The 18430-nt window shown below is 41.7% G+C and overlaps 1 protein-coding gene across 1 annotated transcript in view; it reads left to right on the forward strand.

Moving 5' to 3' along the window:
* Nucleotides 1-1048: 1048 nt before the first annotated feature.
* Nucleotides 1049-18430, forward strand: part of LOC106806054 (hexokinase-1-like) — a 22564-nt gene continuing 5182 nt past the window's right edge. The window contains exons 1-13 of the mRNA XM_014807896.1: nt 1049-1196; nt 7431-7599; nt 13065-13204; nt 14155-14230; nt 14399-14485; nt 14520-14650; nt 15083-15182; nt 15399-15478; nt 15716-15828; nt 16164-16319; nt 16777-16913; nt 17380-17513; nt 17881-17911. Coding sequence (XP_014663382.1) covers nt 1143-1196; nt 7431-7599; nt 13065-13204; nt 14155-14230; nt 14399-14485; nt 14520-14650; nt 15083-15182; nt 15399-15478; nt 15716-15828; nt 16164-16319; nt 16777-16913; nt 17380-17513; nt 17881-17911 — 1408 coding nt within the window. The 5' untranslated portion in view covers nt 1049-1142. The remainder of the gene's footprint in view (nt 1197-7430; nt 7600-13064; nt 13205-14154; nt 14231-14398; nt 14486-14519; nt 14651-15082; nt 15183-15398; nt 15479-15715; nt 15829-16163; nt 16320-16776; nt 16914-17379; nt 17514-17880; nt 17912-18430) is intronic.

The following is an 18430-nucleotide window of genomic DNA, read 5'->3' on the forward strand; positions in this document are numbered from 1 at the left end:
CGCGCGTGCGTACCTGCATATGCACGTACACATGCGTGCATGCGTGCGTGCGTGCGTGCGTGTGCACGTAGACGTGCGTGCGTGCGTGCGTGTGCACGTACACGTGCGTGCATGCGTGTGTGCGTGCGTGCGTACCTGCATATGCACGTACACATGCGTGTATGCGTGCGTGCGTGCGTGAGTGTGCACGTAGACGTGCGTGCGTGCGTGCGTGCGTGCGTGCGTGCGTGTGCACGTACACGTGCGTGCATGCGTGAGTGCGTGCGTGTGCACGTACACGTGCGTGCATGCGTGCGTGCGTGCACGTACACGTGCGTGCGTGCGTGCGTGTGCACGTGCACGTGCGTGCATGAGTGTGTGCGTGCGTGTGTACGTACACGTGCGTGCGTGTGCTTGTATCGAACAATATCACGCATCTGCTTGCTGCCAACCGTTAAACTGCGCATGTGCGCATATGACGTCAATGTTTATCAACATGAAACACTCCTATACGTACATCTGGGGACCCTCTGTATATAGGTACCCTACGTACATCCATAGAAATACATACATATGTTATGATATGTATATATATAGTTCTATGCGTAGGCCTACACCACTTGTTCAAGGCATATATATATATACAAACACATGTGTTTGTTACAGACTGCATGATCAGGGGCGGATCCAGGATTTTTGAAAGGGGGGTTGTCCAAGAATAAAAATAAAGGGCACGTTTTCTCGCTTAATTTTTCTGAGGTTCTGTTACTTTTAATAAGCTAATATTGGTGCATTCTGAGAGCATCTGAGCCATAGCAGTAATTTTTATTTTTATTTTTTATTTATTTATTTATTTAGGCAATTATCCATCATATACAATACATTCAACATTGCATACTTTTACAATAAAAAATTTGAATTCATAAAATTGGATAATTACCAAGGATATATACACAAAAAGCATGACTAGCACACTTATTTACATTGCGGTCCTTGTTTTGCTTAGTTTGCTATGCCTTGAATCTCTGATGTGTTGTATCTATGCTTGGAGCTAGTTCAGGGACAACTGTGTAGACGGCGCTGTTGAGTGTTGTTTTTGCCGGTGCTCTAATAAGTTCTACATATTCCTTGTAATTCCTTGTAATTTTTTGTAATATTTTAGAATGGATGTCACTTGGTCATCTCTTCAGCTGGATGATCCAAAGAAGGTTGCCGACGTAAGGGTCTACGCCATATTCATAGCCGCTAGACTGAAATTACCTCGTATTCCAGATTAGATGACACGTCGTAGCCGTAGCCGCGTAGGGCCTACATCACAGTGACAGTAGATACAATAAATAATGTAACCCAAATGTAACCCAAACCCAGGATAGGGTTTAGGTCTATCCTGGGTTCGGGTTACATTATTGTATCTAACATCACGGTAGCTCTAGTACTATAGCCCGCGTTCATTAACTGCCGCAGTTAATGAACGCGGGCTATAGCTAGTACTACTACTACTATTACTACTAGAGCACGAAGGGTCGTTGTCGTAACAGCCAGGTACTACAGATATGTACCCGAGGTAGTTTTAGGTTGTTTAGTATTATGTTTATATTTTTATATGAGGTATGTTTAGGGTTAGGGTTAGTGTTAGGTTTAGGGTACACTTCTGTAGTACAAATCTGGTACACTTTGTGTATACATATATGTACCTCGGGTACATATCTGTAGTACCTGTTACGACAACGACCCCTTGAGCAGTACTAGAGCTAACAATAGTAACATCACAGGCACTTGGAACGTCTCAATAAAAATAAATAATAATAAATGCATTAAATTTAAGGGTAAATAAACACGAAATGTATTTACTACGAAAGTCTTAATGTTTCTCTACTCTATTTCGCCTATAATCACCTGTAAATGCCGGTCAAATGGTCATCTGCAACACACAGTCTAGGCTAAAAGTCTAACTACCTGGCTTTACCCAAGCTAGGTCACACGCTGCGGTGATTGGCTGCCACTCACGATTTGTTGCCGACAGCCACGCATAGAAATAGAACTGTTCTATTCTGCGATCGCAGTCGGCGACCGTATTCTCGAATCGTAAGGCAACTCATTGTTCGAGAGTTGAGGTCAGCCGATGAATATCGGCGATCGCCGTCTTTATACGTAACGATATCTCAATAAAGCCCCGTTATGTTCGGCCTTACGAACCTAGTCGCCGAAAAGATTATATAATATTCGTATCGTCAAAAACCGGCCATGGGTCCCGAGTTAATCGCACATGATGTTCTCTTACGACTTGAAAAATACTGGTCGCTACTGCGATCGCAGGTAATAGAACATGTTCTAGTTCTCAATCGGCTGCGCGACAAATCGGTGAGGACATGCACAATCACCGCTAGGGCGTACCGGTATCACATAATTATCAAAGCTACGCTGATTAATAAAATGGCAGCATACACAGCACGCCTTTCAGCATGTTTACAAGAGGACTATTTGCACAACACCCTTATCCTCAAGTTATATATTTAGTATTTCTAACACATGAAATAAATGTTGCCACATTTTATAACTATCTATTCAAGAAATTGAGGTTAATTTACGAGTACATGAGGTTTTCTAGCATGTTAACTTTGGATGATGCGCGCATTGATAGATCTATTCATGGGAATTGGTACCGTGGACTGGGAAGAGAAACGAAGTAAAACCTTACCAAGAAAGCTCCCCCGACATCCTAGAGAATTGAAAACTTTATTTGACCAAACTCTAATTAAAGTATAAATCAAGAGTTAATGAAGACACTATTGTCTTTCATATAACTTCCTTGTTCATGCGTATTGACCTTTTTATTTCCCAATGGTTTTTATATCTTATATACTATTTTGTACTCATGCTCAGTAAATAACTAAACACAAATTTTACATGTGCAGGTCACCAACTTTCTGAAGTTCAGTGTGGTTCCTGCTGTCACTAGAATTTTCAAGCCGAAATTCGAACCTGCGGTGCCGGTGTCGACAAACTCGCTTGCCCGTGGGCCGGGGGCAACCAAAATTCACCCCGCAGGCCAGTAGTTGAATTTGCCTCACTTTCCTGTGGGGCAAGCAATTTTTTAGACTCATCTGACTAGTCAAGATTGCAGCTTGTAGAATCGCTTGAATCGTCCGTCGATCCGGTTCGGTCCGGTCTTACCCCGCGTGGCCAGTCAACAGTTGGCACAAATCTTAATCCGCTCACGTACCCGTCACGACTATTCGGAAGTCGTTGGGGTGGACATTGTCAACGAGTTGGGATATGTCGAATGCTGGGTCAAAGGTCAAAGGTCAGAGTTGTAAATAGAAGGAGAACAATTTCACTCCTTACATAAGAGGTATGAGTAGAATGCCAGAATATCAACAAGGCACAATGCTAACATAGGCTCGACCTAGCTCGTGAGTCGCGTGCTTTAGCATCATGGTAGGAAAAGCATCACTGGACAAATGTAGGTCACAGGTCACAAGGTCAAATGTAGACAGGGCAGATTGTTAGGACATTTTCTGAGGAGATGGGATTCTGACGAGCGAATTGGAAACTTTTTGTTTCAAGCGGTACCTATCATTTTTTTATTGCTTTATTTGAAAGGACCATTAAAATTCTGCTTCCACTCAGTGCGAGAGTAAGGTCGATACTTTTACCTCAAAGAGGAGGGTTAAACATGATTTGTTGATCGTCTGTTAGAAAGAATTTGGACTGCGGGTTGCATAGTAGATCTATACATGTGGATGATATGAAGGTACAATGTACGAGTGAGAATTTCAAAAGCTAATTTTGGTTAAAAAATTTCATGCTCCTTAAATCGGTATAAATTTATATGGCATTCATGTAGGCGTATGTACATGTAGTGCACTCAGTGGCAGGTGCATGTGTTGTGGTACTGTGGAGTTTTTGCCTTATTCAGGTTGCAGTGGCAGCTCTCTATGCCGCAGCCTGTAGAGCTTTGCTAGGTAAATGGATGAGTTGCTACCATTCGTCTTGCCCCAGATAGTTGTTGTAACTACATATGGTAATGGAGCCTTCCATTTTTATCTGAAGACACTTAACGTACGCCGCCATCTTCGGCAACTTGATAACTGATCCCACGACATCTTTTGAAGAAGGTTCCTTGATACTATCCTGTGCTTCCACTTTTTCGGCGTGCTATGTGAACACATTTGCGACTAACAGGTTCTAATCCCACCACTCCAACAGAGTCACGAAGTAGACGTTTGGATGAGCGCTGTCGCTATGCCGGCATTGTTTTATTTTGAAATGGCCAGACATAACGAGATTTGAATTAAAAAAACAATCCGAATGAGACAATCAGTGCATGCAGTACATTACTTTGTACACAACATGCATTACAGAACATGTAACCAGACCTCCGTGATTTTGTCACATTGAGGTAATATTGTGACCTGGCCCGATTTCGCCAAGCATATCTTAATTTTGTTTGGAACACCTATTTACGATAATCGACACAATTTCTGGTTGAGACATTATATAGAGTCAGGCATCAAATTATGAATAATTTTAAGCAAAATCTCTATGAAAAAAGGTCAGCTCTGGATCAAACTTAAAATAAGCCTCCTAGGTTAACAAATTCTGAGAGCCTCTTTTTTCATACCAAAAATAATAAAAAGAGCTCGTAAATAAAAAAGTATTTTTACGGCTGTGTATTACATGCAGAGGCGCGCTTGGAACTATAACGCTCGGCCCGCTTTCGCGAGGCTAGTTTGAATCAGTAAGGGCTAGTGAATGTACTGGTCTGGACCCAGCCTTTGCGCGAGTTGGAATTTTTATATTCACTAATGCACGCTGTTCCATCTTTACATTACGGCCAAAGGTATTGCACAATACGCTGCAAACTTAATTCTAGACGCATTGTCTGGCTTCCTTGATAAACGTATAACATTCACGTGTTTAAACAACCATTGTTTCGTTTTTAACACATGGTTTTTTAACACAATGTCTCCGTGTCTAATTTTTCAATTTTACTCATTCTGTTGATTTGACACAATGTTTAGTAATGGAGTAGTTTAGTTAACTTAATGTAAGTGTTATGAAATAGATTTCAGCAATATTAATTCTAATTATTATACGTTCATTATCCACATACTTTACCACATTTTACAATATTTTATTATCTTATATAATCAAGAGCAGATAAGAAGACTTCTTTATCTTTATCATATATAAGAAGCGACCTTTCTTTATCTCTCTTGATATAATGATGTGAAACAATGCGACTGGCCATGTCTGCTGTCACTGCAATACTACAAAATGTACATATTAGGCCTTTTTCTTTACAGCACTGCAGCATCACAGTGAGCAGAGCATGCGAGCACATGTTTAATATATCCGCGACAAAAGATCTTGTAGGGACAAACCATTATGCTATCATCTCTTGCGGCCTTTCCTCCGGACTAACCCAAAAAAAACCTTAAAATTGAGCACGGTAGTAAATAGTATCAAGAGCTAATTATCACCTAGAGTGTACATTTGAACAAACTGGGAAATAGTGCCTAATTTCAACCGGCATATTTTCTACTGAGGCCTGTGGAGGCATGATTACGCTCCAAATAGTTTCTTCGGGCCTAGGAGTATCGTAGAGACAATCGCGTTCGGTCTTATTTTAGAGAGCAAAGGTGCGCTTAACGGCAATACATGAACTTAGTCTAGAACCGCCGCATACAAAGTAGCAATAATATGTGCCGGTAATGGCATATATTTCCACCGGTACACTCTAGGTATTATTAGCTCTTGATATATAATATAATATATTATGTTTATTATATATATATATATATATATATATATATACTATATATACTGAAATATATGCTGAATCTAAATTTTCACAGTCATTTTGCAGAATGCATCTCGCGACTGGTCTTAAATTCAAAACCACATCCAACCTCACCTCACCCCCCCCCACTCCCCGCAAATGGCAAAAATCTATTACTCACATTGCGTAGCCTCAGCGCGGCACTTAAGTAATGAAGGCCTGGGAGATATCTTTTAAGCGGCTAGTAGATTCTTTACAGATCACTACCCTGCTGGCTAGTGATACATTTATAGGTTAGTTTCAAGCCCGTGCAGGCATTTCATTTTAAGGGCGCGATCGCGGCTCGCCGCACCGCGCAACCCGAAATTGATGCCATGGTGGGCCATCATCGCGCCTCATAAAAGTGGTTTGAAATCGCGCACCAAAAATTATGTCTATTATGTTGAAATAGCGCTCCATAGATTCTCAATGTAGGGGGGACAAAAGGTTAGCAACACACAACAATTGTGGTGTGTAGAAGCTCGAACGTATGGCAGAGGTACAGGGTCTGGTTACTACCCTTGTTTATATATATATATAAAAATACAACTAACAACAGCAATCCAAATACAGGTACCTATACGGTAGCCACAGTTACCTGCTCGTTTTTTCACTATACGTGGCAAGAAGTGTGTTTTCTGCCGACGTGGAAACAGTCGTAGGGCTGGAGGGGCTACATACGTGCGCTACTACGTACAAGTAATTTGGCTAGTTGTTGATGGATTGCTGATGATATTTTGTGCTGAAATATGCACGGTACATGGATTTAGAATCTCTAAGGATGGAAATCAGAATAAATAAAACAAGTTTATTTTTTACATCCAATCAACTCTTTTATAATCTGTTGCTAGTGTTGGATGTTGTGGAATGAAAAGAATGTAATCCTGGACGAAGCCATTGAATTAGAATGGAAGGTGCAAGACATGAATGATAACAGTTAGATTGACATGACACTGACCAATTTTCGTCTATGGATTTCACTGTAGACTGAAGGATTTGGTCATGATTCCATCTCACATGCGCGGGGACCCCAAGAGCATGTGCGTAGCCTCAATCGAGCGTCTCCATCATCCCTTTTAAAGTGTGATTTTTAATGGAGCCTCTCCATCATTTGCCTTTAAGTGTGATTTTTAATGGAGCTCTCCATCATGCCTCTTAAGGGTGTGATTATGGAGTGTGAAAAGACCCCCTATGGTGTCCTAGGGGAGTCATTAGTAGTCCTCCTGTACTTTTCAAATCTGAAAGCCTGTACATGATACATCCTGCACAGCATACCTAATAAACTATTCCACATCCAAATTCCACCTATATCAATATGCCACATTTTCTGCATGCATGTTGTGTATGTAAGCCTAAACCAAGGCGGTGGGTAGGGTTAAACTCGAATGTAGTCACATGCAATAGGATGCAAAAAGTTACATTTGATTTACTATTGCTTGTATTATGAGAACAATCGTGGCAAAAAATTTAGTCGTACAGTTATTATCAGTCTCAGTATACCTACTGTGCTGGGGTTAGTGCAATATGTTGGTCGTGCAAGACAGCGCAGGTTTTCGGCTATACTCTACCCATTGTTATATTATATATATATATCTATCATATTATTATCTTTTTTTATATTTGACAGGTGGAAAAGTATGTAGGAGGGTTTCGACTGTCAGATGACACTCTAAAGCAGGTGCAAGAAATATTTCTGAATGAAATGAAACTTGGTCTTAGCAAAGATGAAAGCAAACGCAAACAGTCGTCATGTGTCATGGAAAGCACGTATCTGCGTGACACATTGCATGGGAAAGGTATCTAGGCAAGAGTACATAATACTAATAGAGATTTTGTATTATGTAATAATTTGTAAAATCTCTATTATGTACTCTTGATCTAGGTTATAACTGCAACTTCTTACTGTTGTCATTGTCAGTGTCATTGAGTGTACTCTCGGGGGGGGGGTACTTGCCTCAGAACTGAGTAAGGGGGTGCCTCCGGGACCTTGAAAACCTGACCCTGCTGCAAACCACTTTGCGCCCTAAAATACACCCTGTCCAGGGTGCGAAATTATCGGGAGTACGGAGTCAAATACTCCCTGATTTACTGTCGGACTCCCTGATTTGATATATGCAGGAGTCCGTGCGACTCCCTGAAAATTCTGCCATACTAACTAGTTCGTTCTAGAGCACGGCCTCGCGGAATTATTGTATTTTTTCAGCTAATGTCCAAAGAAAATTTGGCAGACATGCAACTGCATGAATCTTAAAAATAAGCACATGTATGCGTTATTGTTAATATCTTTAATTTTGAACCTCAGACTGCGGACTCCGTCTTTTTGAGGGTAGGGAGTCTGTTGGACTCCTGTATTCAAAAGTTAATTTCTACCTCTGCTGTCCCAATACACTGCACTAAAAGGTATACCCTGTTGCAATATTGCACATTTCGGTTATGTCCTGTCCTGTCAATATAGGCAGATATTGGTCCAAATCGGACTGGTGATATTGGCCCAATATTGTTTTGCTAATATTGGGCCGATATTGGATCAATATTTGCGTATATTGGTCCAATATTGGCCTGGTGATATTGGCCCAATATTGTTTTGCCAATATTGGTCCAATATCAGCTTGATGGCCGGGTGTGTATCTAGACGGACTTGCGGCCCCGGTTTTTGCGCGCAGCGCACAGCTCGCGGCGAAGCCGCGCCCCAACAGCGAATACGCCGCCCCCTTTTTGTCCCCTTAGACAGATACTTTAGACAGGGATCTGAAAACGAACTCCGCGAAAACTGGGCGCAGTCCAACCGACATTTCGGGATGGACGGCTTGAGGCCATCTCCAAACGGCCCCTAAACTTTTTTTGGGGTGGCGCGCCTCATGGCTAAGACGTAGTGGCTCCTACAAGAAACTCCAAGAAATGCCGTCAATCAGCGATGACGCGCTCGCTCATTGGCCGCTACGCGATGACGTGCGCTACTGCCGAGTATAGCGTTACGTCTATCACAGAGGTTTTAACGAAGACATGTACGGCGCTCCACGTGGGCTGGCGCGGTCTAGATGCTATCTCCAAAAGCCTGGCTGCGTACGTGCGAGGTTTTTATCAACCTCTTGACCCCGCGCTGCCCGTGGTGACGGCATGTTGTGCGAGCACGTGCTGGCGTGGCCGTGGCAGTATTTACACGTAGCTAATCCTACTATAGAGCTCCGAAGTGATGACGTCATGGTGGCATGACAACGAACCTACTGGTTCTACACTCTCATATGCTCATATGCCAGCCCACGTGGAGCGCCGTACATGTCTTCGTTAAAGGCTCACAATGCGCATCCAAATACTAATTTCTCCAGTACTAGACTAGCAAATACTTCGTGTCATGCATAATCACACTACCTTATGACAATTTCAATTTCAACAACATTGGAGGTATTTTCAAAATACCTTTTATAAGACAACGCGCAGTGAAATGGGAGGAGACTTATGAGTTGTATTTTGCACGTAAGTCGTATCGATTATGCATGACACTAAGTGTTTGCTTGTCTACGATACTGGGATTAGAATTTAGCGTTTAGCGGATGCCGCATTGTGAGCCTTTACTGCGCCTTCTTTCTGAACGCCTGGTCGTGTTTTTGGACGCGATTGGTAACCATCATTCTTGAGGAGTCATGTATTGAATTTTATACGATTTCCAAGGATGGAAATGAAAGCACGAAAAAAAAAATAATAAAAAAATAATAATTTAAAAATAATTAATTATTTTTTTTTACACAATTAATTTTAAATAATTGTATTTTTTAGATCGACTTTGCTACGATGCTTTACCGACTGTCTGCAGGCACACATCGTGATTTGACGTTCGCACAACATTTTTCGGGGTTTGCTATCACCCCCGGGCGTGGAGGGAGGTCACGGTGATACTTTTTGACGATGAGTTTCAAAATGGTTAACGCCTAACGTAACCCTACTCCCACCCCAGCCAAAAAATACACTTCGCACTAAACATATATATGATGGGTTCGCCGCGCTACTATGATAGGCCTTGTGATTCCTATAATTATTTTATTCTGATTGGTCATTACATTCATCATGATGCAAAACCTTACCTAGGCCCTAATCCTGAACGTAACCCTAATCCTAACCCTATCCTAACCCTTAATCCTACCTAACCCTAATTCCTAACCCTAACCCTACGTTGACTAACCCTAATCGTAACACTATTCCAACACTAGTGCTGCACGTTGCGCGTCACTCGCACGCGGGAGGGATAGCCAGTTACCACATTTTCGACAGCAGCTTATGTTATGGATAGGCTCTATGTGGGTTGATGCTTAGAACCGTCCTCGTCTACGTGTCTTTACAACGTTTGACTGTCCACTTCGGTACCTATCATTACGCCGACTAGCTGACGCAGGCAAAATAATTATATATCGGCGTACATGTTCTCTTGGTTACGAGACCCGCCTCGTGAGGAGCGCGAACTTCCAAGCCGTTCTCCTTCCCTCCCCCGCGCTCACGTGGTAGCGGGCATCGTCGAATTGCATCTCCGTAAAATCAAGCGGCTGGCTCGGGGGGAGGGTATTTTTTGCGGCGCGGGAACGCGCGGCGCGAGTGGGTCGTGTATATTTAAAGAACATAAAAGATTAACAGTCTAACACGCCTTTGTATCAGAATGTGTCTCTGAATTTTTGTTCTAGTTACAGGTATTAGTTTCATGAATTAATGCAAATATGAGTTTATATAATATAATGATAGTCACCGTAGCCGAGCCGGTGTAACGTGTCCGAAAAACTGCGCGATGTTTAGCTGCCCGCGCTCGAGCGTAATTTCGCTGGCTAGCGTGGCATTTTCGGTTTAGATTCGCGGTGACTTTGACGTATGTAAAATAGATTTCGAGTATTTATTAGGCTATCTAGCTTGTAGAATTCGCTGCATGGCGTGTGGGCGATCGTGTCCGTCCGTGGCGTCTGTGGTCCGTCAGACGTTTGTGGTCGCAATCTAAACGGCTCGGACCAGTCGGACCTGTCAAATGTCGGGACTGTGGGACGCGGGGTAATCCGAAAGAGTTGGATGTCGGAAGCTGGGGGGTCAAATGTGTCAGTAGGTCAGAGGTGTAAAAGAAGGGGGAGAATTCTCTTATTAAGGTACTAGGAGAAATGCAGATTGCCGGCCACAAATCGAAACGGTCGACCTAGGCTTGTGATATCGGTGTAAGCGTCATGGTAGGCAAAAGCATCACTGTGCCGAAATGGAGGTCACAGGTCGAAAGGTCAATGGGCACAGAGCAGATTTTAGAAATTTTCTGGAGGACATGGTCTGATGGAGCGATTTGAAAAACATTGTTTTTTGTTTCAGCGGTGACTAGCATTTTATGGCTTTATTGAAAGGGCGATGAATGTAATTTTCTGCTGACAATGGAAGGAGTAAGTGTCGCGATAACCCTTTTTGTCCTCAGAGGCGGGTTAAACATGGATTTTTTACTGTTAGAAAGATTTGGACTGCCGGCGTATTGCTAGTAGACATCTATACATGCTGGGATGTTGAGGCTACAATGTACAGTGAAAATTTGCAAAGCTAAATTGGTTGCGTTGAGAAGGTTTATGCTCTTTAAATCGTTAATTTTATGGCGTTCTGTACTGTCAGTGTGTTAGCATGATAACGTTCACAAATGACATGGCACTGCAGTGCAGTGCATGTGAGGTTTGTGGTACTGTGTTAGTTTTTGCCCTTTTTTTTTGCGTTTAATTAGTTGACAGGTGGCAGCTCTCTATTTTTAGCTGTAGGCTTGCGTAGAGTGAAATGATGGTGCTTAACCTATTCTGTCTTGCAATAGGTTGGTTACTACTTACGCGTACGATTGGGCTCCATCTTTATCTGAAGACACTTAAATGTACGCACCATTTCGTGGCGCAACTTTCATAACGATCCAACGAAAATTCCTTTGAGAGGTTCCTGATACAACCCTGTGGCCCTTACACTGCTTTTCGGCGTGTATAGTGAACAGATTTGGAACTAAACAGGGTTTACAGAAATTCCAACCACTCCACCACAGAGTCACCGCATAGACGTTTAGATGAGCGGCATGTCGGCTCCGCGGCAGATTGTATTAGCATTCATTTTATTTGAAACGCTGCAAATGCTGTGTGGCCTGGCCGTCGCGCGGGCAGCATTGATGATGTATATATAGCATCCTGAATGACCCGATGGCGGCGGAGCGAAGCAGAGAGAGAGAGAGAGAGAGAGAGACAGACCGTGGAGTGCGAGAAAGAGAGACAAAGAGAGTGGAGAGAACGCCAGATAAGGTAGAAAATAACGAGCGGTGACGGTTACGACGGCGAGGATGTACAAACGCGGTGCTCATCTATAATTGAACCGGCCCTCCTCAAGCCGATGTAGCCGAGCCGATGTACGTGTCCCGAAAACTGCGCGATGTTAGGCTGCCCGCTATACGCATTCGCGCGCCCACCTTCCTTCGGCACGCGAATTCGTATAGTGGGGAGCGCGTGATGCTACATACAACACCCCGCGGTCGCGTGCGCCCAGTCCCGCGGAAGTGTGCGGCTTAACCGCTCTCGGCGGTCGGGGAACAACGCATCTTTTGCGCAACGCCATCTTGTACCCGGTCTCTCTGGATAACACGGCCTGTGCCAATAATGATGCTCGGAAAATAAACCCTGTGCCAATAATGACGTTCGGAAAATATCCCCTGTTCAGTGGCACGTCCCCAGTACCTTTAACAATGGTAGTGCCCCCTCCCCTCCCCCGGGAGTGTACTATCATATGCATCGTAAACATAGCGCTGAAAAGACTTTAATAGTTAAAAATGCAAGTTTCTATCATCAGGGCTCGAATTTCCTTTTGCTAACTTGCAAAATGCGTGGCGATATTGAGAAATTGCGAGTAGAAAATATAAGCACTTGCTATTTTCTGCGAGTGGAAATTTATAGCATACACCGCATATGTACATTATCACTGTCGAACATGGAAAGAATATATTTAATGATTAATGCATGGTCAAACTGGTCAGTCAAATTGCCTAAACAAGTTTCAATTCACCGTTATTTACCGTACGTTGTTTACGCTATACAGTATGCAAAAAGTGTATGTAGTATTCAAAAAGTAGTTTATGTTGTACAAAAAAATTTATTTTAGCACGTAGATTTTTTAGGCACTCGCGATTTTTTTCAAGTGGCTAAAATTGCGAAATTCGTCCCCTGATCATATGTTAATTATTTATTGCATTGTGTGAAATGGAACACATTATTTCATGAGATATGTACTTTTACAGAGGAAGGGGACTTCTTAGCACTTGACCTTGGTGGAACAAGATTTAGAATTCTGCTAGTTAGGCTCCACAATCACCAATACAGTGAGATTTTTAAGGTGGCAGACATTCCTGATGCTATATTGGTTGGATCTGGTGATCAGGTGGGTGGATGTGCATGTGTAAAACTATAATGTTGTTAAATGTTAGTAAACTGTGGCGAGCTAGGACTCCACAAATGATAGATACAGAAGTATTGGAATCTTTGCAGAGGCTAATCTAGCTGCTTAATATAGGCACCCATGGCAAGCGTAGCGAGCCTAAACAAATTATATATATATACTTATCTATCACATTAAATTGGGCGTTTGGTCGACACATTTTATTCAGATAATAGATTATAGATCTTATATGAGCATTTTATTATAAAACATTGCTACATACGATAGAAACATGTGAGATCTGCATCAGAGCTCTGCTATATTTGGGCGTTTTATGAATTTTGTAATTTTGGTGTTTTGCTAGCCGCCTGCCGCTAATTTGGCGCCAGTATTCGGTATAAAAATAATGGCTTGGATTAGGTCCTGATTTGGTTTTGGTGTCTTCTTTATAAAGTCTGTCGCCTTCTCTCTGCCTCTCTCTCTCTCTCTCTCTCTCTCTCTCTCCTCTCTACGCTCTCGTCTCTCCTCCTCTCTCTCTCTCTCTCTGTTTCTCTCGTCTCTCTCTATCTCTTCTCTCTGCTCTCTCTCTCTCTCTCTCTCTCTCTCATCTCTCTCTCTCTCTCTCTCTGGTTCTCTATTATAAATATAATACTATATAATATCTTCCTCATCAAACTCCCAGCTTATAGGAACCTTACGCTACAGTTACAAGCATAAACATTACACCTTCTATCAGTTGCTTCTTTTCATGCAGTGTAAACTGTCTGGTTGTTGATAACCCACAGTTGATTGATCTCTGGTGTCCTGTGATAACTGAGTTGGTAGTTGGACGCTGTTAATTCTACATAGTCCGCTATAATAGATAGTAGAAGAAGTCTGCTTTTGCCTTAGCCACTATTGGTAAATTACTGTCATATAAAACTGTCTGATGTGTGTGTTCTGATTACTTACAGCTTTTCGCTTATATTGCTGATAGAATTTTTGACTTCCTTGAAGAGAATAATCTCCATGGACAAAAGTTCCCACTTGGTGAGCAGGCTTACATACACATATGTGCATGCATGCATAAATGTCCAGTGGTGGATGTCAGTGCTGTCGTTATTACCAGATCAACGGTTTATATTGAAAAATATTGATAATTCTGTGTGTCAGTTGTTGTGAGTGTGTTATTTTACGCGACTATCTGCACGTTTGTAGGTTTTACCTTCTCGTTTCCGATGATACAGAAAAGTCTCAATTGTGGCATACTGATAACGTGGACAAAGAGTTTTAAGTGCTCTGGGTGTGTGGGGGAGGATGCTGTGATAAAGAGTGGCAGCGGCGTTTCCGATGATACAGAAAAGTCTCAAGTGTGGCATACTGATAACGTGGACAAAGAGTTTTAAGTGCTCTGGGTGTGTGGGGGAGGATGCTGTCAAACACTTGGAGAATGCTATTAAAATTCGTGGGGTAAGCACCTAAAACTACCGACCTATCTGCCCGGTATGATTGGCAGGTAGCTCTATAACCAGTCACCAATGTGATAGAACATTCTTAAGACAAGAGAATGCGTAAACAAAGTGCTGTTAAGTTGACATTTTGTAGTGCACATGCGCAAAACCACATACAAACTGGGTGAACCTGCCTCACTTAGTAACCATATCCAGGGGTGGGGTGGGGGAGGGTTGTTTTCTCACTGAGACAGCTAGGTCATTCAGTGGGCCTTTGGGTACATTAATTATTTTGAATTGTGGAAAATAAAATCTTTTTGGATCATTTGAATGTTTATGTAGTAGTAACGTGCCTGATTTATATTGAGATGATTTCCAATCCAATACTGGGAAAGTTTCTAACTGTAGAAATTGTTCATATAAAAGCAATGACAGCTGCTATTGTTTCCAGGGTATGGATATAGAAGTCGTGGCTATTGTCAATGATACAACGGGAACACTCATGGCTGGAGCATATCTTGATGAAAAGTGCAGAGTGGGAGTAATTCTCGGTGAGGAAAATTATATATAGAGAATATATTTGCACGTTATTAAACGCATGAAGAATAACTCTGATCTGGCATTTTCTAAGATTGCTGCACCACATTGTATGTTGTGTTTTGCGTGTTGGACTATAGTATTCAGAAGATCATTGGTATGGGTGAGTGGTGGACTGGAGTAAGAATGGGAAATCACTTGCATTAAAATGTGGTTGTTGTCCTTTCCAGGTACAGGATTTAATGCATGCTATGTGGAGAAACTTGAGAATGTGGAGAAATGGGACGGTGATTATGAAGAACCACGGCAGGTTAGCGAGTAACAGGTTGTTGTCGTGGTGACTACTGCAACACCTATAACTGCATGGATGGTGCTGCCTTCAGTGTGGTTTTCAGAGTGTTACCGGTAATAAAAACTGTTATTACAACCTACGTAAAACATATTCAAGCAAGTTCTCTCTTCAGGGGTTGTTAGTAGAAAGAGATGTCTTCAGTTCTACTTCAGTGATCTTCACGATGTGCCTCTATTCCATGTCATCGTGTGCTAGGTTCTTATTGACACAGAGATGGGTGCATTCGGAGACAATGGCGTACTGGATTTCTTCAAGACTGAATACGACTTCGAAGTGGACCAAGTTTCAAACCACGTGCATTCGTTTACGTATGTGCACCGATATGAGAACTTAGTGCTTTTTTAACCTCCTATTGTTAATTCCAATGTGCACCTTTATAGTCACAATAAACACTGTTGAAAGTGACACTTGGATTGATTCAATAACGCATGTGGTCACTGTACTTCTCCTGCTATCTGAGCTAACTTGAGTAACTATCTAGAGCAACATTGGCAAAAAATCATTGTTTCTCATTGTAACATAAATCTTCACCTTTTCATGTTGAACATTTTCAAAGTTCATGACTACACACTAGTATAGTCATCTGTATCGTAGATGGATTTTTAACATTTTCTATATGCATTACTACATATACTATGGGCAGCTTTGAGAAGATGTTTTCGGGCCACTATCTGGGAGAAGTGGTACGCCTCACCATGCTAAAGCTTATATCCGAGGGCCTACTGTTTGGCGGGACATCCTCTAATGAAATTAATCAGCGATGGGGCCTAAAGACAGAGCACGTTGCTTTCATCGATGGGTAACTACAATGGCAGTCAGTTTTTTCCTAGTGGTTGACCATCTTTAGTGTGTAAGATTAGTGTTAGAGGCAGTGGTTGTGATTGTGCTGACTGATACGTGCATAGTGCCATGTTGGTCGGATGATAACAACAGAGCACTCATGTCCACATTATATGAACGGTGTATACTTCATAAGTAGTACTTCTTGTTAAAATTTCAAAAGGTGGTGCAAGTTTTTAGTGTATGTTTTTATAAAAGATGTGGTATAACGTGTATTAGTGTTTATGTGTCAATGTTGGGTTACATAATTGTTTATTTGAGTGAGCAATTAGATGACCATGTTTCCATAATAGATGATGGACAGGAAAAATGTAAAAATTAGAATAAAACTTAGTGCAGAGACTCCTCATTGAACTGATTGTAGAGTTTCCTTTTTCTTAACATTGTCTCTGAAAGTGTTCTTCTCATTTACATAGAGAGAAGACCGATGAAAACACTCGCAATCTGCTGAAGGAGATGAAACTGCTTGAGCATGGTGGTAAAGATGACATCGCCATCATCAAGCACGTCTGTGCTCTCGTTTCAGAGAGAGGCGGATTCTTAGTTGGCTCCTGTAAGCATGCACAACCATATCTAGCACACGTACGTGTGAAATATGCTAGATAAATACTCTGTTGTGTAAATAGTTTATATTTTCAATTTCAAATTAATCGAGAAGGAAGGATGTGTAATAAATCTTACCATATAATCGCACATTTGACTGACACAACTGTCATTGATTTTCAAGTCAGCAAGTTCGATTCTACCAATATCTAATGAGTGCTCAATGTGGTCATGTTTACATGTGGGTTTATAAAAATATAAAGCCTTGAAAATCATATCGGCAGGTCGTGTCATAGTCGAGCTTTTTTTGCATGTATAGTTTGTAGAATTAATGGATTGGGCGATGTTAAGGAAAGTCCAAGATTGAGTTTGACACAATGCAGATAATGCTAGATAGTTTGGATAGATTACTTTCGAAATAGGAAAAAATAGGGAGTTGTACATTGATAATAGTCATGTGTTTTTGGTTATACTAGGCATGGCTGTGTTACTCAATCGGATGCAAGAGCCTGACGTGACCATTGCTGTCGATGGGTCCGTGTACAAGCATCACGCCCGACTTCATCAACTCATAATGAGGAAGATTGAGCAATTTGCACCCAAATACAAGGTATGCTACTACGTACATTCAATGCATTCTTCATAAAAGAGACGGTTACTAAATTTCTGAAAATATCGCGTTTTCCAAAAAACAACGTGAAAGCAATCTGTAAGAAGAACCCGCATTACAATAGAAGAGGTTGCATGGAACATGATTGAACAAAACATGATATCATCTAGTGTCTATTTCTGTGTTGATAGGAAAACAATAATGAATAACACCTGTGAACATGTACCTAGCAAGTTTTAGTAGGTGTATACATGTTAATATAATTATGATTATCAAAGTAGGTTGATATTTGTTCTAATAATATTGAGACTAGTAAGTTATACTTATATATTATGTTTACTATTATATCATGTTGTTATTTTTCTAGTGCAAGATTATTCGGGCTGATGATGGCAGTGGTAAAGGAGCAGGCCTGGTTGCTGCAGTCGCAGTCAGACTTGAGAAGGAACGACAGCGCCACATGGCGGCAGTGGCTGCAAATTAAATATCACAGCTAGTGTGTGAACACGGATGAGGTTAGATATCTTGACGGGTCTAGGTCTGTTGACGAGTTACTCTCAAAGAAAAAAACATGCAACCCCTAACAGCTCTGTAAGATATTGAAGGTGGCCGTGTTAGTGAAAATTATAGGGAACAAACAATATGAACATCAATATGCACACATGGTACTTCCCTGTGAAATGCTATGGCTGATTGCATTGTAGAACCATTTTGCATGCTCAGATAGCAAACGTCGGGCCTGAATTTTGTAATGTGTGATGTTCTTTTCATATAGTGGTGGTACCTATACTTTGATACTCAGGTATTAGTGTGTTGCCAAAATGTAATGAATAAATTCTGTGCCCTGATGTTGCGGATCCATTTACAATAGATCAAGCTCTTGAATAGATCCCTTACCTTATAATCTTTGTATTGAT

Source organism: Priapulus caudatus, unplaced genomic scaffold (genome assembly GCF_000485595.1).
Source record: "Priapulus caudatus unplaced genomic scaffold, Priapulus_caudatus-5.0.1 Scaffold139, whole genome shotgun sequence".
NCBI lineage: Eukaryota > Metazoa > Priapulida > Priapulimorpha > Priapulimorphida > Priapulidae > Priapulus > Priapulus caudatus.